This window comes from Saccopteryx bilineata, chromosome 6 (genome assembly GCF_036850765.1).
Source record: "Saccopteryx bilineata isolate mSacBil1 chromosome 6, mSacBil1_pri_phased_curated, whole genome shotgun sequence".
Lineage (NCBI taxonomy): Eukaryota > Metazoa > Chordata > Mammalia > Chiroptera > Emballonuridae > Saccopteryx > Saccopteryx bilineata.
This window is the reverse complement of record NC_089495.1, coordinates 168255620-168276976: the sequence shown is the minus strand read 5'-3', so window position 1 is coordinate 168276976 and position 21357 is coordinate 168255620. Positions and strand designations below refer to the sequence as shown.

At 47.4% G+C, this 21357-nt stretch overlaps 1 protein-coding gene across 1 annotated transcript; it reads left to right on the top strand.

Moving 5' to 3' along the window:
* Positions 1-1025: 1025 nt before the first annotated feature.
* INSM1 (INSM transcriptional repressor 1) lies at positions 1026-3801 on the top strand. Its single transcript, XM_066236728.1, has one exon. It carries the CDS (start codon positions 1167-1169, stop codon positions 2694-2696), a length of 1530 nt encoding a protein of 509 aa, XP_066092825.1. The 5' UTR covers positions 1026-1166; the 3' UTR covers positions 2697-3801.
* Positions 3802-21357: the final 17556 nt, after the last annotated feature.

The window sequence follows — 21357 nt, the reverse complement described above, 5'->3', positions numbered from 1 at the left end:
GGCGACGCGGAGGCTCTGAGCACTCTGCACCCGGACCCTCCGACGACGCTAATCCTTAAACTCACAGGAATACAAAAAAAAAAAAAAAAGTTCAGAAACTCAAGTTCCTTTTGGAACCCAGCCCAGTCCGCCCCCTCACCCCTTTAGTGCCGCGTCTGCTGGCAACTGAAGTGCGGTGCCAACTGCTTATCAAACTCGAAGCCTTCCCGAGGTCCAGGGTCGCGCGCCCAGGATGCGGACACGAACACCGCCCTCGGCTGCAGCCCGAAGGCCAGATTCTCTACCTAAACATAGAACCCCGTTTTCGCTAGGGTCTAGGGTCCCGCGGCCCACCCGTCTGACACGGGCAGGAACTCTTGGCAGCCCGGGGTTTGCAGCTATTTTCAGTTTTTAATTATTTCCCAAACAGCACGAGGAGTTCCTGCGCCTCCTCCGCGCCCTATCCCGCCCCAGCAGCCGCATCCTCTCCCCCGCGCCGGCTCGGGCCACCACCGCCCCTCCCCAATCAGCGCGCCCAACTTCCCCTCCGCGCTGGCTCGAGGATTGAACCCTCCCGACATATTTGGGGCCATTCTTCTCCTTTGTTGCTATTTTGCTCGCGACCTGCGGGTAATCCCCGCGCGGGAGGGGGGCGTGCATTGTCGTGCTGATGGACGGGCCCATTTGGCGGCTCCGCGCCCCCCGGAGGAGAGACACAAAGCCCAGGCACGTGCGCCTCCCCATAGAGGAGCAGCAGACCGTAAAGTGAGGCGGGGCCGGGCGTGTGCCTGGGCCGGGCGGGGTGGCGGCGCCGGGCGGGGCGGCGGCGGGGCGCGCGCGGGGGCCTCGCGCCCTCAGGTACATCTGCCGCACCTACCGGGCGACCCCGGAGTCCCGACCCTCTTTTTGCCGCCCCGCCGCCCTCCCACCCTACCCGCAGAGGAGCTGCGGGCGCGCTGATTGGCTCCGGGGGAAGCGGGAGGCGAGAACAATGGCCCCCTCCCCCCGTTAAAAGGGAGCGGCTCCCGGGCCCAGGGACTGGGACGCGCGTGCAGGGCATAGAGCTGGGCCGAGCAGCAACTGGCGCCACGCGAGTCCCGCAGCCGCCGCGCCGGGCCATGGGCCGGGGGCACTGAGGCCGCCAGTGGTGGGACCGAGCCAGTGCCTTGCCCTCGTGCCGCGCCAACATGCCCCGCGGCTTCCTGGTGAAGCGAAGCAAGAAGTCCACCCCCATCTCTTACCGAGTCCGCGGCTGCGAGGACGGCGACCGCGCGCTGTTGCTCTCGCCGGGATGCGTGGACGCTCGCGCGGAGCCCCAAGCTCCGTGCCCCGGGCCGGGTCCGTTGCCGCCGCCGCCTGCCGAGCGCGCCCATGCGGCGCTCGCCGCCGCGCTCGCCTGCGCGCCGGGCCAGCTGCCGCCCCAGCCAGGCCTGCGGGCCGCGCACTTCGGCAACCCCGAGGCCGCGCACCCCGCGCCGCTCTATAGTCCCACGCGGCCGGTGAGCCGCGAGCACGAGAAGCACAAGTACTTCGAGCGCAGCTTCAACCTCGGCTCACCGGTCTCGGCCGAGTCCTTCCCCACGCCTGCCGCGCTGCTCGGAGGTGGCGGTGGTGGCGCGAACGGCGCGGGCAGCGGCGGCACCTGCAGCGGCGACCCGCTGTTCTTTGCGCCAGCCGAGCTCAAGATGGGCACAGCGTTCTCAGCGGGCGCCGAGGCGGCCCGCGGCCCAGTGCCCGGCCCCCCTCTGCCCCCTGCCGCCTCCCTTCGGCCCCCGGGCAAGCGGCCCGCACCCCCCGCGGCTGCCTCCGAGCCCCCCGCCAAGGTTACCAAGGCTCCGGGTGCCAAGAAGCCCAAAGCCATCCGCAAGCTGCACTTCGAGGACGAGGTTACCACGTCGCCTGTGCTGGGGCTCAAGATCAAGGAGGGCCCGGTGGAGGCACCGCGGGGCCGCGCTGGGGGCACGGCGCGGCCGCTGGGCGAGTTCATCTGCCAGCTCTGCAAGGAGGAGTACGCCGACCCGTTCGCGCTGGCGCAGCACAAGTGCTCGCGCATCGTACGCGTGGAGTACCGCTGTCCCGAGTGCGCCAAGGTCTTCAGCTGCCCAGCCAACCTGGCCTCCCATCGCCGCTGGCACAAACCTCGCCCTGCGCCGGCCGCCGCCCGCGCATCGGAGCCCGACACCGCTGCCAGGGCTGAGGCGCGGGAGGCGACGGGTGGCGGCAGTGACCGCGACACTCCGAGCCCCGGTGGCGTATCGGAATCGGGCTCGGAGGACGGGCTCTATGAGTGCCACCACTGCGCCAAGAAGTTTCGCCGTCAGGCCTATCTGCGCAAGCACCTGCTGGCTCACCACCAGGCACTGCAGGCCAAAGGTACGCCGTCGGCACCCCCGCCTGAGGACCTACTGGCCTTGTACCCGGGGCCCGACGAGAAGGCGCCGCAGGAAGCGGCGGGCGACGGTGAGACCGCCGGCATGCTGGGCCTGAGTGCCTCCGCCGAGTGCCACCTGTGCCAGGTGTGCGGGGAGACATTCCCCAGCAAGGGCGCCCAGGAGCGCCACCTGCGCCTGCTGCACGCCGCCCAGGTGTTCCCCTGCAAGTACTGCCCCGCCACCTTCTACAGCTCCCCTGGCCTTACGCGGCACATCAACAAGTGTCACCCGTCCGAGAACAGACAGGTGATCCTCCTGCAGGTGCCCGTGCGTCCGGCCTGCTAGAGCGCGCCCTCCATCCCGGCCCTTCAAACTGTGCCTTTGCTTGGAGACCCACGAAGAGAGCGCGCCCCGAACCTGCGTCCGCGTCGGGGGCGCCCACCCCCGGTGAAAGTGTTGTCTCCGCTTCTGTTGGTGTGGCGTGACGGTAACCCCAGTCCTCTCGTTGTGACTCCTTTTGGAGCCTCCCTTTTGCGTTGTGTCCCTTTCACCCCTTGGTGCAACAGGAGCCAATCTCTTCTGTACAAGGGAGAAAAGCTATGCGCGTTTGTCTCGTGGTTGGAAGCCTTCCCTTGGAGGGGAGAGCTCTTTTTCTTGCTAGTATTCGCTGTGTTCATGGTCTAGAAATGCAGTTTGCTCTCGCCTACCAATCTCTGCTTTCTATGTATGTAGCGTACGGGTTGTTTTGAGTGAATCTTGAGGAATAAATGCCTTTATATTTCACAGGCTGTAAATTGAACTTCCCACACGATTAGCTTTATTATGGCTTGTGAACTGCTGGAGTCTGGCTTTACCTTTTTGTATGTGAACAAATCAAATTGCTTAAAGAGTTTTCTTTAGTATAGCCACAAATGCCTTGAACTGTTGTCTGTTTGGAATTGTTTTTGGAGGGAGGGAAGGGAATTTTCAAAAGACGCTGTAGAAACTGCCTCAATATTTCACATAAGACTTTTTGGTTTGATCGCCTTTGTTGAGTGCGGTAGGACTATATGAGTTCCCTCTAAATGTATATGTTGATTTATGAGTAATTATTTATTCTTTATTTATTTATATTAATTATGAAAATTAAGATATTATTTGATTGCAGATCATTTTTTTTTCTTGGTGTGTGTGCCCTCCCAGCCCCCGCCACTCTCGACATTTCACTGTGCATTTTACAAGACAGCCTTTTTCTAAAGGGATCTGCTAAAAGTTTAACTTTTATACCTATCTGAGCAAATTACAGACAACCTACCATTTTATTCTGCTTGGAGGGTCCATGAGGCCCTTACATGACCAACAGTTCTTACTTTTAAATGCAATCTCTTTTCTACATACATTATTTTCTTAATTGTTAGCTATTTATAGAAAGCTTCAATAGAACTGTTTCAACTGTATAACTATTTACTATTCAAATAAAATATTTTCAAAGTCAAAGTAAGGTGGACTTATTTCTGCATCAGTGGTTTCAACAGGGATTTAAAATAGAGCTCCAGATAATTTTTTAACTGCCTCTATTTTTTATTAAAGGAAAAAGCAACCTGCCACTATCCCATGGATGGTGGGTTTTCAGAGCTGAGCCTCAATTGCAGGATCCTGCCCTCTGGCCCTTCAAGGACACAGTCTCAAACCAGCTAGCTGGAGTTGAAAGCCTGTTAGGAGTCCTTAGGAATGTACTAGAAGGTGAAATTATAATGAAAGCTGAACCATCTTTTTTTTTTTTCCAGAGAAATCCAGATAAGTACCCACAAGAATCTTATCATTTTAACCAAAGGGGAATATAGGAACACCATGTTAATTTATCAGATCTTTCATTTCCTGACAGCTTGGGGCTCCGTTTAACAGTACTTAGTCTGCAAGTAAATAAAATGGTTAAATTTTGACCCTTGAGTATCAACTAGAAAGAAGTAGAATGATTTTATAGTCAGATCTCCAAAATAAGAGAGACAAACCAATCCACATTTGGATGTAATGGAAATTAGGCAAGTGGGTTTGGGGTGGGGGCTCAGAAATGATTTTTCCAGTCAGGTGAGCATCCTATTTTTTTGGAGGGGGAATAGAACACCATCTGTTTGGGTATTAAATTTAGTAACAGGTCATTGCAGTGTTTTCCGTTTTGTGTCACTCGGCTCTCTGAAGAAGAACAGCTCTGACGCTCACCAGTTAATATTTTGAGTTGTTTTCCTCTGCCCTTGAAACACTGATTAGAGAGCTGTGCTAAGCATCACAATTGTGCTATCACAATTGTGCTTTCCCCCATTTTTTTGTGGTATGTTTTTGCTACTTTGCTTTTCCTGTGGCCCACAAAATCTGTGAAGGGTTGCAGAGTAAAGAGATTTTAGAAATCTGCTCAGGGACTATTTCTGAAGGGTCATCATCTGGAATGATGGTGGGAAGGGCAGCACATAAGAAACTTGGAAGGATAATATGGCAAAGATCTTTTTCAGATTCTAAGTCTAGAGATTTGTATCAGAGAAGGTTTAGTAAAAGGCTCAGCTCTCAGGAACATTGACTGTTCCACCCTTTCTGAGGAATAGACTCAGAAAAACAATAAGGGAGAAGCCACCACAGGTAACTTGCCTCAGGGACAAACGGCTTGTGGCCCTTTATCACTGATGACTGCATATTTTACCGGTTTGGAAAACATGGGAAGACAAAAGCTCAGTGCCCACACAACATAAAAGCACAGAGACAAATCAGTATTTGTAACATCCTGAAAACTTTGAAACAAATAAAGACTTAAATTTGTGGGTTCATGGCTGTTCCCTGTGAGCAACAATAATATTAAGTTTTTTTAAATGTTCATCCTGACCCTGGCCTGGGTAGTTCAGTTGACTAGAGCAGCACTCTAGTACACAAAAGTTGTGGGTTGGATCCCTGGTCACAGCACATACAAGAATCAACCAATGACTGCATGAATAAGTGGAACAACAAATCGATGTTTCTCTTCTTGCTCTCTAAAATCAATAAATAAAAAATATGATAAATAAAATGTTCCTTCCAAATTACACCATCCATTAAAAGATCCTGAATACTGAGGGTTAGTGTATATTCTATGCCTTTAAGTTTTTTTCCTTTACTTAAAACCTGATGGTTGGCCACACATGATGAGTGGAAGCTTGTCTGCAGTTGTCATCCGTGTTCAGCTCAGTTTTCCATAAGCAGAAATTCTAAGATACACCTTCATGAGGGTAAATAAGATGACGTTCACAAACATGCCCCTTCAAATTTATTCTGGTTGACTAAATATCACCTTTCTAAAAGAGAAACCAAATTTCATTCACATGAGATATTAAGTGAAATTGAAATAGTAAATGGAGTTCACTTAAAATTGCTAAACAGTGTAGAAGAAATTGAAAAACTTGGTCATTTACTTCAAAGTAATGCAATATGGTAGCAGATTATTCCACAAGAAGGAAATCAGATTCTCTCTCTCTCTCTCTCTTTCTCTCTCTCTCTCTCCTCCTGGATAATAAATTTCCAGGTCACAAGGATTCCTATTATAGAATAGCAAGTGGAAATACACTCACCTTATTTATAAATATGCAAAGGATGCTGAAGACATCCTGTTGTATGTCTGAGGTTGCCCCAAGCTCAGAGGACCATTGTTGGAAACCAGCCAAGCTACACACACACACACACACACACACACACACACACACACACACACACGGAGGGACTGGTGCTAGGAGGGGTGAAGTGGTCAGGAAAAGTAACCAGATCAAGGAGGAAGGAGCTAAAACAGGGGACAAATAAAAGTATTTTGTTTTTGCCAGTGGTCTCCACACTTTCCTACCTCAACACAAAATGTGGTGGCATGAGCCAAAGGCTGCTCAGCACTTCCTGGTTCTGAAGGGAGCCAGCAGCTGAAGTAGCTGCCGGGCATGCTGGTTTGCCCTTGCTTCCAAGTTGAAAGCGTCTTCCTGAGGCACATTCCCTGGAGGTCTGGAGAAGCTGGGGCCCTTAGGGTTCTCTTAGCAGAACCGTTGCAGCAAAGGGTTCTAGCCCAGGCCATCCACAGCTTTCCCTCCCGGCAGTGCCATCCACCCGGAGCCCAGCCTGCAGCTGACCACGGGCCCATCACTAATGTCACATCCAGACACACGGCAGAGACAGAGGTGGAGGGCCCGGGACTTCTGAGCGCACCACTGAGGTCGGGGCTCAACAGCTGTCCACGATGATCCCAGCACAGAGCGGAGCAGAATCCTGGAGGTTGCTGAACTCTGGCCCCTCAGTGACACATGTGGACATGTTGGGGACACCCAGAAGCACAAGGATGAGCCAGGCAATGCCAGTCACCAGGCGGATGTCGCCCAGAGTGTCTGCGCCCAGACGCAGCGGAAGAGGGTCCCTTGGCTCTCATCTGTCAGCATTAGCGCTGCGCTGCATTGCGCTGCCCAGCCCCCGCCTCCCACTAGCGCCTGGTCCATCCCCTTGGACTCAATTACACAGCCATTCACAAAGTCTTGAAGTAAAGGAGAAGAATGTGTTAACAATCCTAGAGGATAGATAACATCATAGCTTAATCTTCACCCCCTGAATGTCTTACAAAAGAGGAAGAGGAAGGGTCTAGAAAGAGGCTTAGGCAAGCTCCTTGGCTCTGTTGAGTCCTCTTTTCCTACAGGCGCATAAACTAGAGAGAATGGGGTTCTGTGACAACAGTGAGATATTATTTGGGGGCTCCCTGAGACTGTGAGATAAAAAGGAGTGGGCATTCTCCGTATGGCAGGAGAAAACCCACTTTTCCACAAGTGCTGTTCTGTGGTATTTAGAATCAGTTATAAATCCACTGGCCTGTGGCAAGCAGACTTTGAGTAAAACTTGCTCTCTTTTTGCAGAAGGGATATTTTGGTCTTGCAGAGAAAATTTCTGGCGAATAGTCCCTAGTGCATGGAGTCAGTTATGTGTCATATATATACATAGTGTGTGTTAGCTTGTTACAGGGCCAGGTTAAGTTATACCCTTTTGACGGTAAGGCTAGTGAAGCCTGTAACATTTGGTAAAGGTACAAGCTATGCAATTTAGAGAAGATAGAGGGAAAATTGACTTGTAGAGAGAGATCCACAAGATGGCAAAACACACTTGTGTCAGAGACTCTACGGAATAGCAATATGCAACGATCTTTAATCCATTTGATTGCCAAGGGGGTACCAAAACATGGAACACAGTATGGTGGTCTAAAGATAGTTAGGACTCTACCCTAAATCGTGGGAACATCTGGTTAATGTTTTGACAATATAACCTGAAAGTAATAGCTGAAAATTCCACTTAGCTGAGAGAGAAAGCAGCCAAATGTGTGTGTGTGTGTGTGTGTGTGTGTGTGTGTGTGTGAATATATATATTCTTTTCTTTATTACCAAGCTGCAGCATTGAATGACTCAGACTCATGGGGAAAGTCTGGTATCCTCATTAGCCCTGGGTTGCAATATTGCGACCATCTCTCATAGGCACATCAGAAACACAGAGAAAAGTTCAAAAATGAGAACTGGCCATGGGGCCCACAAGAATGATCCCACCCAGTAACCCTGGAGGAAGAACTCTTCCTAAACACCCAGAGTAGGAAGACCAGCCTGGGGCTTCCTCCCGTCCCCACTGGCCTCCCAAGCCTCCCCAGCGAGGCCAGGTGTGTGACTGCACAGGCAGACAGGGAGAGAAGACAGCAGCGAGCTGCCCACTGAGTTCCATGAATGGGAAATCTGTTCTTTCAGCAGGAGAACTAGGGACTCCTGCCTGCTTCTGAGGTTGCTGAAGAAACACATGGTTTCCGTCCAATTCCTCACCTCCTTGTCTTGTGCAAACAACCAGCCACAGGTTTTGGTGTCATCAAGGCAATTTCCCTGCCAAGAGGGTTTTTCTGAACACAAGTGAGTCCTGTTTCTTTGGACTTTTTTTTAATTTTTTTTTTTATGAGGAACTGTAGGGGGAATTACAACAGGCCGGACTGAGTCTCAAAAATGACAGAGCCCACTGAGACGAGTCACCAGCAAGGAACCTGTGATGGCCTTTCTTGGCGAAGGGAGCTGATTTTTCCTGGCTGGGTGAGAGAGAAAACTTGGCTTACAAATTTCACATGCACAACTGTTTTTTGGTCATTATCGGGGCCTTGACAGGCTTCTCAGCATCCTAGAACATATCTGCGTGTATGATTTGAAGTCAGTGAACATATTTTCACTAACCCAAACACACAACCCTTCATCTCTTAAGCCCCAACTGTCATCATTTGTCCACCACATACTTCTGTTGCGGGCTCGCTCTGCGGCATCTGGAAGGTGGAGTGTTCGGAGCATGCATGCTTTGTCTGGCAGGGTATATGGCGAACAGATGGTTGTGGGGTAAACGTGTTTGTGTTTGTCGTGTTTGAAGATTTCTATCCCATGTTGTCTTCCTGGTGGCATTTCCACACAAAGCATCCATACTGAAGTTTTTTCTTCAGCTCGTGGTATAAGCCCACGCTACCTGGACAAACTAACATTAATTACATCGCAAGGAAAGCTATAGAATGTCCACTGCCAGGGGAGCACATTCAAAGGCGTGATGATTTCAAGCACGTCACTTTCATGCTGTGCAGTGTGACCAACATCTATGAGAAGTTTATTCACACCATTTGCAGCCATAGTTTACCAGTACTGCTGTCCCCTCATCAGAACCCAGGTATCACTGTCCCTGGCACTCGGTTTGAGCCAGTAGATGAAGCATTGCACCGGGGAACAAGGATGGCGGAAACACCCCCCTGAATCCATTAGTCTCCTCTTTCACTCATCAAAAGGCCCTTTTATTTGAACGCAACATCTGCTTCATCTCTTGTTCAGGGCAGGGCCCTGATGCAATGCCCCTTCTCAAACAGCACAGCCAGGTGACAGTCACACCTGACGGTGACAGGATGGACAGAATGAGCCAGGAGGCTATTGTTTGTTGAATCTGATAGGAAGCAGAGGAGGTGTCAGTGTAAGGAACAGTTTCAGAGAAGGCGCTTTCCACAGAAGGAGAAACAAATTGGGCTAAAATTTCCTCTGAGCACAAAGAACAGGAAAGGACGGGGACCTTGAACTGAAACACGATTATAATATTGTCACGTAAAAGCTTGTAACACCGGTGGAGTGCAGTTCTTTTCTGCTGCTCTCTGTTCCTATGTATGATATGAAATGAGACTTTACCATTCCAGAATACAGCCACAAAGAGATTATGTTTAGGAGATGAGCAGGAACAGATAGAAATAGTGTACACAAAAATGATTGAATTGAGGACTTTCAGGGACAAAGGACATGAACCAGATCCCAGTCTCTGGAATTCAAATCTGACCAGAATCATGTTATATGTCATCAAATATCTGACACCACAACGGAACCCACCCTCTTTATCACTCATCTCTTTAATACAAGGCTTTTTTTTTTTTTTTTGCTTCTTTTAAACAGTATCACTGAACACCAATTTATAGTTTAAAATTATTTCAGTGAAATATTTATATAATTATGGTTTGAGATTTATATCAGAAAAACTTTTGCTTTATTAATCACAGAAAAAAATTATGAATCCCCCCCTTTGTATTTTCAAAATTTGAAAACTCAGATTAAAGAGAACTGAGAAAAAGTAAACACATATGTTAGCGACCTTCCAAGGTTATGCTGAGATTCCAGAATTTTTGTCACCATTGCAGCATTTAACTATCTCTGTCATCATAACAGAAAGACCAAACCGGGGGGTGGGTGAACTATACCCAAGGCCAAATCTGGCCACGACCCAGCTTTGTAAATAAAGTTTTATTAGAACACAGCCTTGCCCATTCACTTCCTGTCTGTGGCTGTTTTCATACCCCAACAGCTGAGTTCGGTTATCACTATAAAAGCTATATGGCTAGCCTGACCTGTGGTGGCACAGTGGATAAAGCGTTGACCTGGAAATGCTAAGGTCACCGGTTTGAAACCCTGGGCTTGCCTGGTCAAGGCACATATGGGAGTTGATACTTCCAGCTCCTCCCCCCTTTCTCTCTCTCCTCTCTCTCTCTCTCTCTCTTTCTCGCTCTCCTCTCTAAAATGAATAAATAAAAAAATAAAAATTAATTAAAAAAAAAAGCTATATGGCTCACAAGACCTAAAATATTTACTATTTGGCCCTTTATAAAAAAGTTTACTGACTCCCGGGGCTAGAAAGTACAGTAATGTTTTATAGGTTACCTATATTCCTGCCCTTGGTTAGATGAAAACTTGGTCTTTATGAAAACCGCTTTGTTCAGCTGTGTGTTGAGAGCCACAAATTCCACCATCTGATGTACATCAGTCTCAAAAATTGCAAAATTGAGTACCACTGTTTTTATAGGTGTCACTACCTAAGACATCATTTTAAAACCTTAATTCTTTAAATGAGAAAGTGAACGAAATAGGGAACTGCCTCTAAAACTGATTCATGTCCGTGTTTGCATGATATTGGAGCAGCTGTCAGGCAGAACAAGCCAGCTCCCACCTGTGAGGTCATCCACAGAGACCTAGGGGGAGAGGAGGGCGCCTCCTGGTGGGAAGGCTGTCTCCTCACTGCAATATGGTTGAAATCACCAAGTGAAATGGCAACTCTCAAGTTGAATCATAAGAAATTGTCATTTAAAAAAAAAAATATTTATTTATTTATTATTATTTTTTTTACAGAGACAGAGAGTGAGTCAGAGAGAGGGATAGACAGGGACAGACAGACAGGAATGGAGAGAGATGAGAAGCATCAATCATTAGTTTTTCATTGCACGTTGCAACACCTTAGTTGTTCATTGATTGCTTTCTCATATGTGCCTTGACGCGGGCCTTCAGCAGAACAAGTAACCCCTTGCTGGAGCCAGCGACCTTGGGTTCAAGCTGGTGGGCCTTTCCTCAAACCAGATGAGCCCGCACTCAAGCTGGCGACCTCGGGGTCTCGAACCCAGGTCCTCTGCATCCCAGTCTGACGCTCCATCCACTGCGCCACCGCCTGGTCAGGCAAGAAATTGTCATTTTTATAGGTAAAAATTAAAAGTGTAATGTCAACAATTTTGTATGATTCTACATAACATTTCAAGATTTTTTGGTGTCTATTTGCCTAAAAATGGTGCTAAATACAGAAGATAACTTTAATTCAGCATTGATCAGTTTTAAAATAATATTAATTTAAAAGCAGCAAGCACCTTCCTGAAAAATTGCTGATCTCATTTAATTGTACAAATATCTAAACATTTGGGGCATTTAGATCGATGTCCAACAGCGAGGGGTCAGCTCTGATTGGAAGCTTCCAACCTCTACCTGCTTTTATTAAAGCAGGTTTCTGACCTAGTCTCGCATGTGTGTTAACTATGGTAACAACAGCGGAGAACATGCTTTACTTTCTTCGTGTGTATTTTTTAGCCCTTGTTACTCTACTCAGTGTGGGCCGGGGCCTGCACATCGGTGTTGAATGTGAGCTGAGTGAGAGTCTAAGGTACGGGTCACACGGACATGCTCCCAGTTGTTGCTACCAATAGTGAGTTTGGCTTGGAAAGAGTTGATGGCTTGAAGTCTTAACCTGAGACTCTTTTTTTATTGTTTGTAACAATAGTAGCAACTAAATTTTACTGTGTCCTTATTCCTGACCTGGCTTGAGGCCTTAACATGAATTGCTTGTTGATTTCTAACAATTACTCATGAGGTTGTATTGGTTACCCGCCAGTAACAGATACTGAGAGGGAGGGCCCAAAGAGGCGACCCGACCAGCAGTGGGGAAATTTAGTTGAGAGCAAGAAGGACACTGGTTCATAGGGATAAAGCCCAGAGGAGTGGATGTACCAGTGTGGAAGAATTCAAATGGACAGTGAAATACAAGAGCCTCAACTCCATCTTTTTGTCAAAGGGCCACCACAGCAGGGAACATGACAAGACAGCATAAAGACATACGCAGTCTAATCCCAAGGTGTAAAAACAACCGATTCCTGTGTTTGCAATTGGACTCCAAAATCTTAGCCTGAATTTCTGCCAGGCTGGAAGAGAAAGGAGCCAAGTATGTCACCATTTCAAGTAACCTCCTATTTGTACATTGGAGAAACTTGTATTTCTATACTGCCCGACCTGCAAACACAAATACCCGAAATAGGGGAAGCCACCACTCTGTTTAATTCTAACTAAGGCTCTCACACGGCATGTTTGTAGCTCCAAAAGCGTCGATTCCGAACCTCTTTCACTTTGCTCTAACATGCTGCAGCTGCATGAGGGAGAGATGTGTGGATTCACAGCGAAGGTGGCCCCACCGTGAGAGTGTCACTTACAGCTAGCACGCCCTTTCTGCCTGCTGTCACTTCTCTAGCATCCACTTGGGTTCTAAAAGCACTTGGTTGTGAAAAACACTTATCGTTCTATACCTGCAAGTAAGTTTACGGGCCATTCCAGAACCATGGCAACTGGCTGGTGCGAAGGAAGGACAGGCCCCCAGCACGGGTCCCCAGCACCCCCGCTCAGTCTCAGCCAAGGGCAGGCAGAGGATTTCAACGCTGAGAAAAAACAAGGTCCCACCTCTAATGTTCCAATAAAACATTTAATTTTATACCTCAAAGAGGGCCCATCCTGCCACTTCCAAGCAACAGATTTTTTTTTTTTTTGCATTTTTCCAAAGCTGGAAACGGGGAGGCAGTCAGACAGTCTCCTGCATGTGCCCAACCGGGATCCACCTGGCACGCCCACCAGGGGGCAATGCTCTGCCCTCTGGGGCGTCGTTCTGTTGCATCCAGAGCCATTCTAGTGTCTGAGGCAGAGGCCACAGAGCCATCCTCAGCATCCGGGCCATCTTTGCTCCAATGGAGCCTTGGCTGCAGAGAGGAAGGAGGGGGGGTTGGAGAAGCAGATGGGCGCCTCTCCTGTGTGCCCTGGCCGGGAATCGAACCCAGGACTCCTGCACACCAGGCCGACGCTCTACCACTGAGCCAACTGGCCAGGCCCCAAGCAACAGATTTTTATAATACTAGCAGGACACTCTCTTTATCTTCCCACGGTGGTGGGATGCCACAAGCTTGAAGGGACCCTGTTTCTTCTCAGCTGTCAGGTGCCTGGGTTTGGAGCGTTGATGCCTGCACCCCCCTTTGAACTCCACCATTTAAGAGCTGTGTGGTTTTGGGTGAGTTACTTAATGTCCCTCTGCCTCCTTCTTCTCATTGATAAAATGATGCAAGGGTAGCACCTTTTTGTAGTAGACATTTATTAAGCTTTGCGCTTACCCTTCACTTTTCGGACACTCTGTTCTGGGGTAACTTTCCAGCCAGAGGAGTCCTGCTTCCCCAGGGCAGAATCCAGAAACGGCGTTTCCAGCCTCCCTGACGACTAGGCCCCGCTGCAAGGGAGTGGAAATGATCACTGTCCTAAAGTCAAGTCATCCTCACAGCTCAGGTCGGAGGTGCCCAACCTCTAATCAGAGGCACCCACGGGAGGTGGAGTACGAGGTGAGACCAGAAGGTGTCACTAGGCACAGTCAGCACAGACAAGGGGTGTGGGACTTGCAGAGGAGGCCGAGGTAAACGCCCAGTGCTGTGACCTGAGCTGCAGCTGGACTTGTCTAGTGGGTGATTAGGGGGTTGTTCCTGGTCTTTTATACACAAAGCTTGATTTGTGTGCCCTCCTGGATTGTCTGCAAGGAAGCCAAGAGCCTTTAAGAAAATAATTTATCTACTTCTTTTAGATAAAATGCATTTGGCTGTGTTCAACTAAATGCTTACCTTTGTTGTTGAGATTTATTCAGGTCAAATGCTGGTAAGAACTCACCCATTAATGTTATTTGGAGTCTTTGATCCACCAGATCCGCCTGCTGTTTGTGAGAGAATACTGATTTTAAATTTTATGTAATGTTAATGCCCCCTGGTGCAGATCTTAAAATATCTCTGTAAACTCTTTGATATCCCTTCCATCAAGATGTGGAATCTGTGTCCCTCCCTTGAAATTGAGCAAAGCTCTGTGACTGTTCCTTGAACAAAATGCAGTGGAAGTGATACTGTGTGGTTTCTGAGACTCAATTAGAAAAGGCCACGTAGCTTCTGCGTGGGCCTCTCTTGGGGATCTCAGTCTCCATGCTGTGGGGAAGCCCAAGCTACACAAAGAGGCCACATACAGGTGTCCTGTTGACAGCCTGAGGCGAGGTCTTGGTCAACAGCCAGAATAGACCCCAGACACACAGGGGGACCAGTGAGCCCCTGCAATAACGCTGGCCCCTGTCACCATGTCAAAACACCTTTGAGAGAGAGCAGTCTGGTTTTCAGAGTGCTTGACTGTGATTTTTCTCTTTGATTTTCATATCAACTCTGTATGGAAAGTTTTAGAGTCCACTAATCTGGTTGTGAGAAAAATGTCTGTGAACCCTGAAGGCCTTACCCCACATCACGAGGCTCTAAGACACAGAGGAATCAGAACCGGGCCCCCTGGCGCCCAGCACAGCAGTCTTCCCGTAAGGCCATCTGGTCATCTTACCACCATGTCACTCACAGCAGGACCACAATGTATTGTTGTCTGTCAGTGCCTTCTATATACTGTCTTCCTCTCATCTTCAGAACAACCATTAAGTCGATGTCCCAGGTACTATGACTGCGTAACAATAAATCACCCCAGACTTAGCAGCTTAGAACAATGATCGTCTTTTATTAAATTCCATTCTTCCTGTGGCTCAGGCATTCAGAAGCAGCCCGGCTGGGTGGTTCCAGCTTGGGCTCCTCCATGATGTCATCATTAAACGTCAGCGGGGGCTGTGGTCCGGTGGAGTTTGGTCCAGCATGGTGCGCCCCCTGGCTGCTGTCCGCCACAGCACTGCTGGCGTGTCCTTAACACGTGGTGCCAGATATTCTCCAGAGCAAGTGACCCAGGAGGCCATGGAAGGAGCTGCCTTACCTTTATGACTTAACCTTGGAAGACACACACCATGATATTTTCTGTGTTTTCTTGGTTCTCCAGGTCACCTCTGAATTAGTGTGAGGCTGGCCCCCACCACCAGCATTAGCTTGGTTACCCCAATTCACAAGAGACACAGTGATTGGGATTCAAGGCTCAAGGCCTTTTGGGGATGGTGCAGCTTGTATTTGAAGCCAGTACTATCTGACTTCCAGGCCCATGTTTCTGGCCATCCGCAATAAAAGGCAAACTTACTTTGATGCACTTATATTCATATTTTCGGCATTTTCTTTTATAATTATAAAAAGAATCAGGAAATTCTTTTAATGGGGAGAAATGCATGGGGTGGCATTTGTGGGTGGGCACATGAATGGGGGGGGCCTCACTTTCTTCAGTCTATACATGTCTCCTTTATCACGTCTGAAATTCTGCCTTTTCCCTGGGTGCCCCTTTAAAATGCTTTCTTAAGTTGACAGGTAATTTAATGAGTTCCATTATACAAACATGGGAAGATATAGATCCTAGCTTTGCTCTTTATTTTTTTTAACAGATGTCCAAATCTGAGTTTATAGAATTCTGAAATGAATAGTCCATTAGGGCTAAAATTACATAAACTCTCTCAATCATTTCAATTTGGGGAATTTGTCTTAAATAAAAGCAGCGGCATGTCAGGCTACAGGTGTGACTGTGTTTACGCAGGTGCGTTTGTTATAACATTGGAAACCACAGACAGGAGGAGTAAGGAAAGGTACATTGATACTAAGGAATAATACACAACCATTAAAAAGGATAAACTGGAGGAGTGCCCATGATCTATTATAAAGTTTTAAAAGGAAGTTAAATAATAATGTGAACTGTATGATGCTATTTCTATATAAAAAAGAAAACCATGTATCTTTGTGTGAGTTTGCATTAATTTAGAAAGGAAGGTAGAAGAATATTCTGAATAGCCAGCTTATGCTTCTGGGGTGGTTCCCACTAGAAACAGGAGCACATTCATTAGTTTTAGAAAAAAAAGAATAAAATGCCTGTTTAAAGCACACATCTATATTTCGACTATTCATGAAAATCTTTATGGTAGTTAGATTACCATAAAGAAATAAACCTTCGTCGACTAAGAAAAGCTATGGAGTCTTCTTGCAGGCATTGACTGCACCCTCTTCCTCAGGTCAAAACAGCTCCACTGCTCCTGGTTCCTCCAGTGAAGGCGACACGGTTTCCCGGAAGGAAGGCTACAGAAATAGCTGTTTCTAGGGACCCAGACCAGCCATCAACATGGAAGGCAAAGTGAGGAGACACTTTCTCGAGAGAGGAGACGATGCCATTAATGTGCAGCCTCCCTGGTTGAAACTGTTCGTGAGAGATTTGCTACAGGTCTGGGGGAGGGAGACCGAAGCCCTCCGCCTGCACTTAGCCCAGCGGCCGTTTCTGAGGGAATATTGATCAGAGGTACTCACCTCGGCCGTCTGAGGAGCATAATGCAGGCCCTGAGGATTCGTGGAAGAAAGCTTTTCTTTACCAGGCTATTTTCTGAAGTGAGAAAGGTCCTTTCAGGGGCTATAATTAGCAAGCCCCTTCCTACTTCATGCTCTCGGGGAGAGGCACACTCCACTACTTGGACCCCCAGGCCTCACGGCAAGGGGAAGCCGGCAAGTGTGACCTCTTTGTATAACACATTCTGTCAAACTCAACAAGCATTTTGCTGGGGGGGTGGGGAACATTTAAGTGAAAGATTAAAAATTACACCTGGACACATAGGGAAGGGTGCCCTGTCTCAGAGAGAATTTATTTAGTCTTTTCTTACCAAAATAGTGTTCTAAATAGAATTTTCAATCACATAATACCCTCTGATAGCCGAGACAGCAGTATCTTGGTGTGAATGTCAAAACAACCTAGTCAGCGCCCCATGCCTGACTCGTACAGCAGCAAGGTGCCGACAGGAACTCCCGATCCCTCCTTTGTTCTATAAGAGGCCATCTTTCAGACAAATATTTCTTAACATGACAGCTTGTTATAAATTCTCATCCCCTTCACCTAATTCAGTTTAACTTAGAATAGTGGAGACTTAGGTATTAAAATTATTTTTCATTTAAAATTTTGACAACAAAAAAAGAAGCTACCTCCAATTCCAGCAAATCCTTTTCTATTACCCAGAAAGCATCACTTCAGAACTCCCGCCAGGTTGGTAGCTGTCTGTTATTTTTGGAGGGCACATTTGAGAGCATATTTGGGGCAGAGAAAATGTTACTATTATTGAAAATGCTCCTGAATCCCTGAGTTGTCGGCTGTTTTGCTATTTATCCGGGAGTTAAAGATGTGGTCTAAGCTGCTGTAAGCAGCTTCCTAAAAATCTGTGACCCTGGTTTTGGGAGCAGACCTTTCCACTCCACTCAAGGTCAGGTCTTGGCACGTAAGGACATAGCTTCATCTGACAAGGAACAGGACATTTTGGCCAAACTGCTGAATGACTCTGAGGATGTGGGTGTGCAGAGGGCAGAGGAAACCTCTGGAGTGTGGCAGGACTGCCCTCATTCCCCACCGGTGGCCTGTGCCTGCTTCTGCTCCGAGCTCTGCAAATCAAAATCTGTTTTTCAGATCTGAAGACAAGAGCACTTTTTATTTCTACAGATGTATTATCCAGTGGTTTCTAGAGTCATGGAGAAAAGTCCACTCCAGTGTCCCCTCCTTTGCCCATAGAAAGAGCAGGTGAGAGTCACCTGGTAAAACAACTTCCCCGTTGCTGGAGCGTCTGGTCCATGCAGTGCCTGGTCCGCGAGAGGACAATCAGTGCGGCTTCAGATTTGGTTTTAGGGAAACCCTCAGAGTGGCCAGGAGGAACATGGAGATAAGCTGTCCGTGCGCAGGTTCAGGACAGCGACTGCTGCTAAATGGGGTGTTGCCTGAGCTCCCTTTCAGCCGTAAGCATCCAATGAGCCGCTGGCCTCCATTCCAGGGTCTGCAGGGGACGAGCCTGGACTGTGGGCAGAGACCTGGGCCTCAGGGATACCTGATACGGAGGGATGAAGTTTACCGGGTGTTCCACATCCATGACCTTTGCTTTTTGATTTGAAAAATACAATGCAATTAAAAGCATTTCCATTTATAGAAGGAAAAGCAAATGATAATAGTTGCTCTCGCCATAAACTGTTTAATAAATCAAAGTGGCCTCAATTTAGCTCTGTGTACAGAAGTGAGCAAACACAAAGTCCATGGCTTGCTGCTGAGAGAGACTCTCTAGCACAGCAAACATAAAAACCTAGAGCAGTTTCTCTGGACTACTCAGAGAATTTGACCATAGCAAAAGCCAAAAAAAGCTGAGAAGATGATTTGTACCAATGGTCCTTTGGGAACCACTGGAAGTTAAGATTCTTTTTGAAATTCTTTTTGGAATTTGGAGTCTTGCATGATTTAGTCCAAGATTTGGTGATTATTTTTTGAAGATGAATGGAATCACTTCAGGAAGTATGATGATGATAAGCCTCCCCATCTTTTTTATAAATAAGACAATAAACTACTTTATGGCTCTCTTAACAATAGCCTTTGGCCATAGCCAGTTGGCTCAGCAGTAGAGCATCAGCTCAGTGTGTGGAAGTCCCAGGTTTGATTCCCAGTCAGGGCACACAGGAGAAGTGACCATATGCTTCTCCACCCCTCCCCCACCCCTTTCTCTTTCTCTCTCCCCCTCCCACAACCATGGTTCAAATGGTTCAAGCAAGTTGGCCCTGGGTGTTGAGGATGATTCCATGGCCTCATCTCAGGTGCTATAACACCTCAGTTGCTGAGCATTGGAGCACTGGACAGAGCTCCAATGGACAGAGCATTGCCCAGTAGAGGGCTTGCTGAGTGGAACCCAGTTGGGCTGCATGAGGGAGTAGGGTCTCTCTGCCTCCCCACCTCTCATTTAATAATAATAAAAAAACCCCAATATCCTTTGAAATTCAAATGACTATTTGCAGATCTGAAAAATATCCCTAAGTTATCCTGGAGGGAATGGGGGCCATCTATAAAGCAGAATCGTTAGAAGGGACAAGACACTACATCCAGCAGTTGTAGAGGAGCCAGCTGCTCTCAGGGAGTCTTCATGATGTTCTCTCTACTCCACATGCACACACGGGACAGGAAGTAAGTACAATGGGTTGGTCCAAGTGCCTCAACCAAAGTCTATCTGTGGAGAAAGGCTTTAAAAAATATCAATGCTGGGTCTAACCTGTGGTGGGGCAGTAGATAAAACATTGACCTGGAATGCTAGGTCGCCGGTTCGAAACCCTGGGCTTGCCCAGTCAAGGCACATTTGAAAGTTGATGCTTCCTGCTCCTCTCCCCTTTTTCTCTCTGTCCCTCTCCTCTCTAAAATGAATGCATAAAATCTTTAAAAAAAGAAAAACTAAAATAAAAAATATTGACGCTGGGGTTCTATCCAGAATGGTGGACAGAATTTGGGGGGGTGGGGCACAACTGCATGGCAGAGCTGGGCCCACTGCTTCTGGCAATGAAGCTCTAAAACTCTGCGTCAGCTTCATTCTATGAGAAGTCAAGTACAGGGGTCCTCAGGTTACGACAGCATTGACATACAATGTTTTGCGTTTATGACGCTCACTCCCATAGAGAGGAGCTGCCTGCTGAGGGCCGCATTCAGCTGGGGAAGCAGCCGAGTGAAGAGGAAGAGATAGAAACCCCAGAACCCAAGAGATTTACTACCAAGGGTTTGGCAGAAGAGTTTTCTATGGTAGAGGATGGGTTGGCAAAATTTCAGGCTGAGGACCGCAGTGATGACAGATTCAGTAAGGTCTGCAGAGCTGTTACGGATGCCTTGCAATGCTATAGGCAGATTTTGGAAAAGAAGTCATCAACCTTCCGGACTAGCCTGGAACAATTCTTTAAGAAGGTCGAGAGCCCTGTAACAGATCCTCTACAGCAGCTGCTTCTTGAGATGAAACACCTGTAGTCAGGTAGAATCATCTCCAGCGTCTCCTGCATGTCCCTTAGGCAATCCTGATTCACCTGACCCAGTGTCTCCAGCACCTTCTGCAGGTTCTCCTGCCTCTCCAGCTTCCTCCTCCCAATAGGTCGCTCTCCCACCTTGCAATGCCCCTTCCAGTGTGCCAGCCAACCACAGGAATAAAGGTAAGGAATTTCTTTACACTAATTTTTTGTCATTTTTTCCTGTCACTACAGTATGTTTATGTCCTTTTCCTTTTTCTGTGGCTTAGCTGTATTTTTATGCTCTAGATCAGTGGTTCTCAAAGTGTGCACCCTGGATTTCCAGGTGTGCCCTATGGTATTCCAGAGAAATATGTGCCTGTTGGGGACCAAAAAACCAACAGTGTTTTTGGAGTTTAGAGTTTGGGGGGACAGAGGTGTGGGGGATGGGCTGTAGTCTGACAGTCCCCCCACCTCACTTGCCTGATTAGGTTGTAAAAGGCTGTTAAGCTGTGGTGCTGGATTGTTTATACTACCCCCATGTTCCCCAGAAAGACTGGAGGCAAGTTTCTTCTATCCTTTGTTTGGTGTAGTTAAGATGATATGTATGGTGGGGGTTTTCTGTACTTAACACAATTAAGAGTAAAAAGAGAAATTTTTCAATGTATTGACGAGGAAATGAGAGTTTGCCTTTCAAATATATGCCCAATATTGAAGAAATCGCTAGGACACATCAGGCTCATGTTTCTCATAAACACAAGAATGAAAAAACTTAACACATTCGTGCCATGACCTGCTGAATTTACTAAATCTTACTAAGAATGTATCTATATATAAAAAGAGATAACTTTATCGTTTTTTAATTTTTTAACCCCTTTTATACGAATTCTAAAAAGTGTAATTCAAAAAATGGAACATAAAAATTTTTTTAATGTCAGAATAAATTTGTTGCATTTATTTCATTTAATTACCATAAAAGCACGATTGAACTTTATATATTTTTTCTTTAATATTTGACTTTATTATTATAACATTTCTCAGAAATTTGTATACAGTGTGCCTACAATTACTTGTAGGGTTTTAAATGCGCCCCAACTTCAATAAGTTTGAGAACCACTGCTCTAGATTTTGATTTTACAACTGTGTTTAGATAGGTGACTTAGGCTAGGGTATGTTTTGACTTACACCAAAATTCGGGTT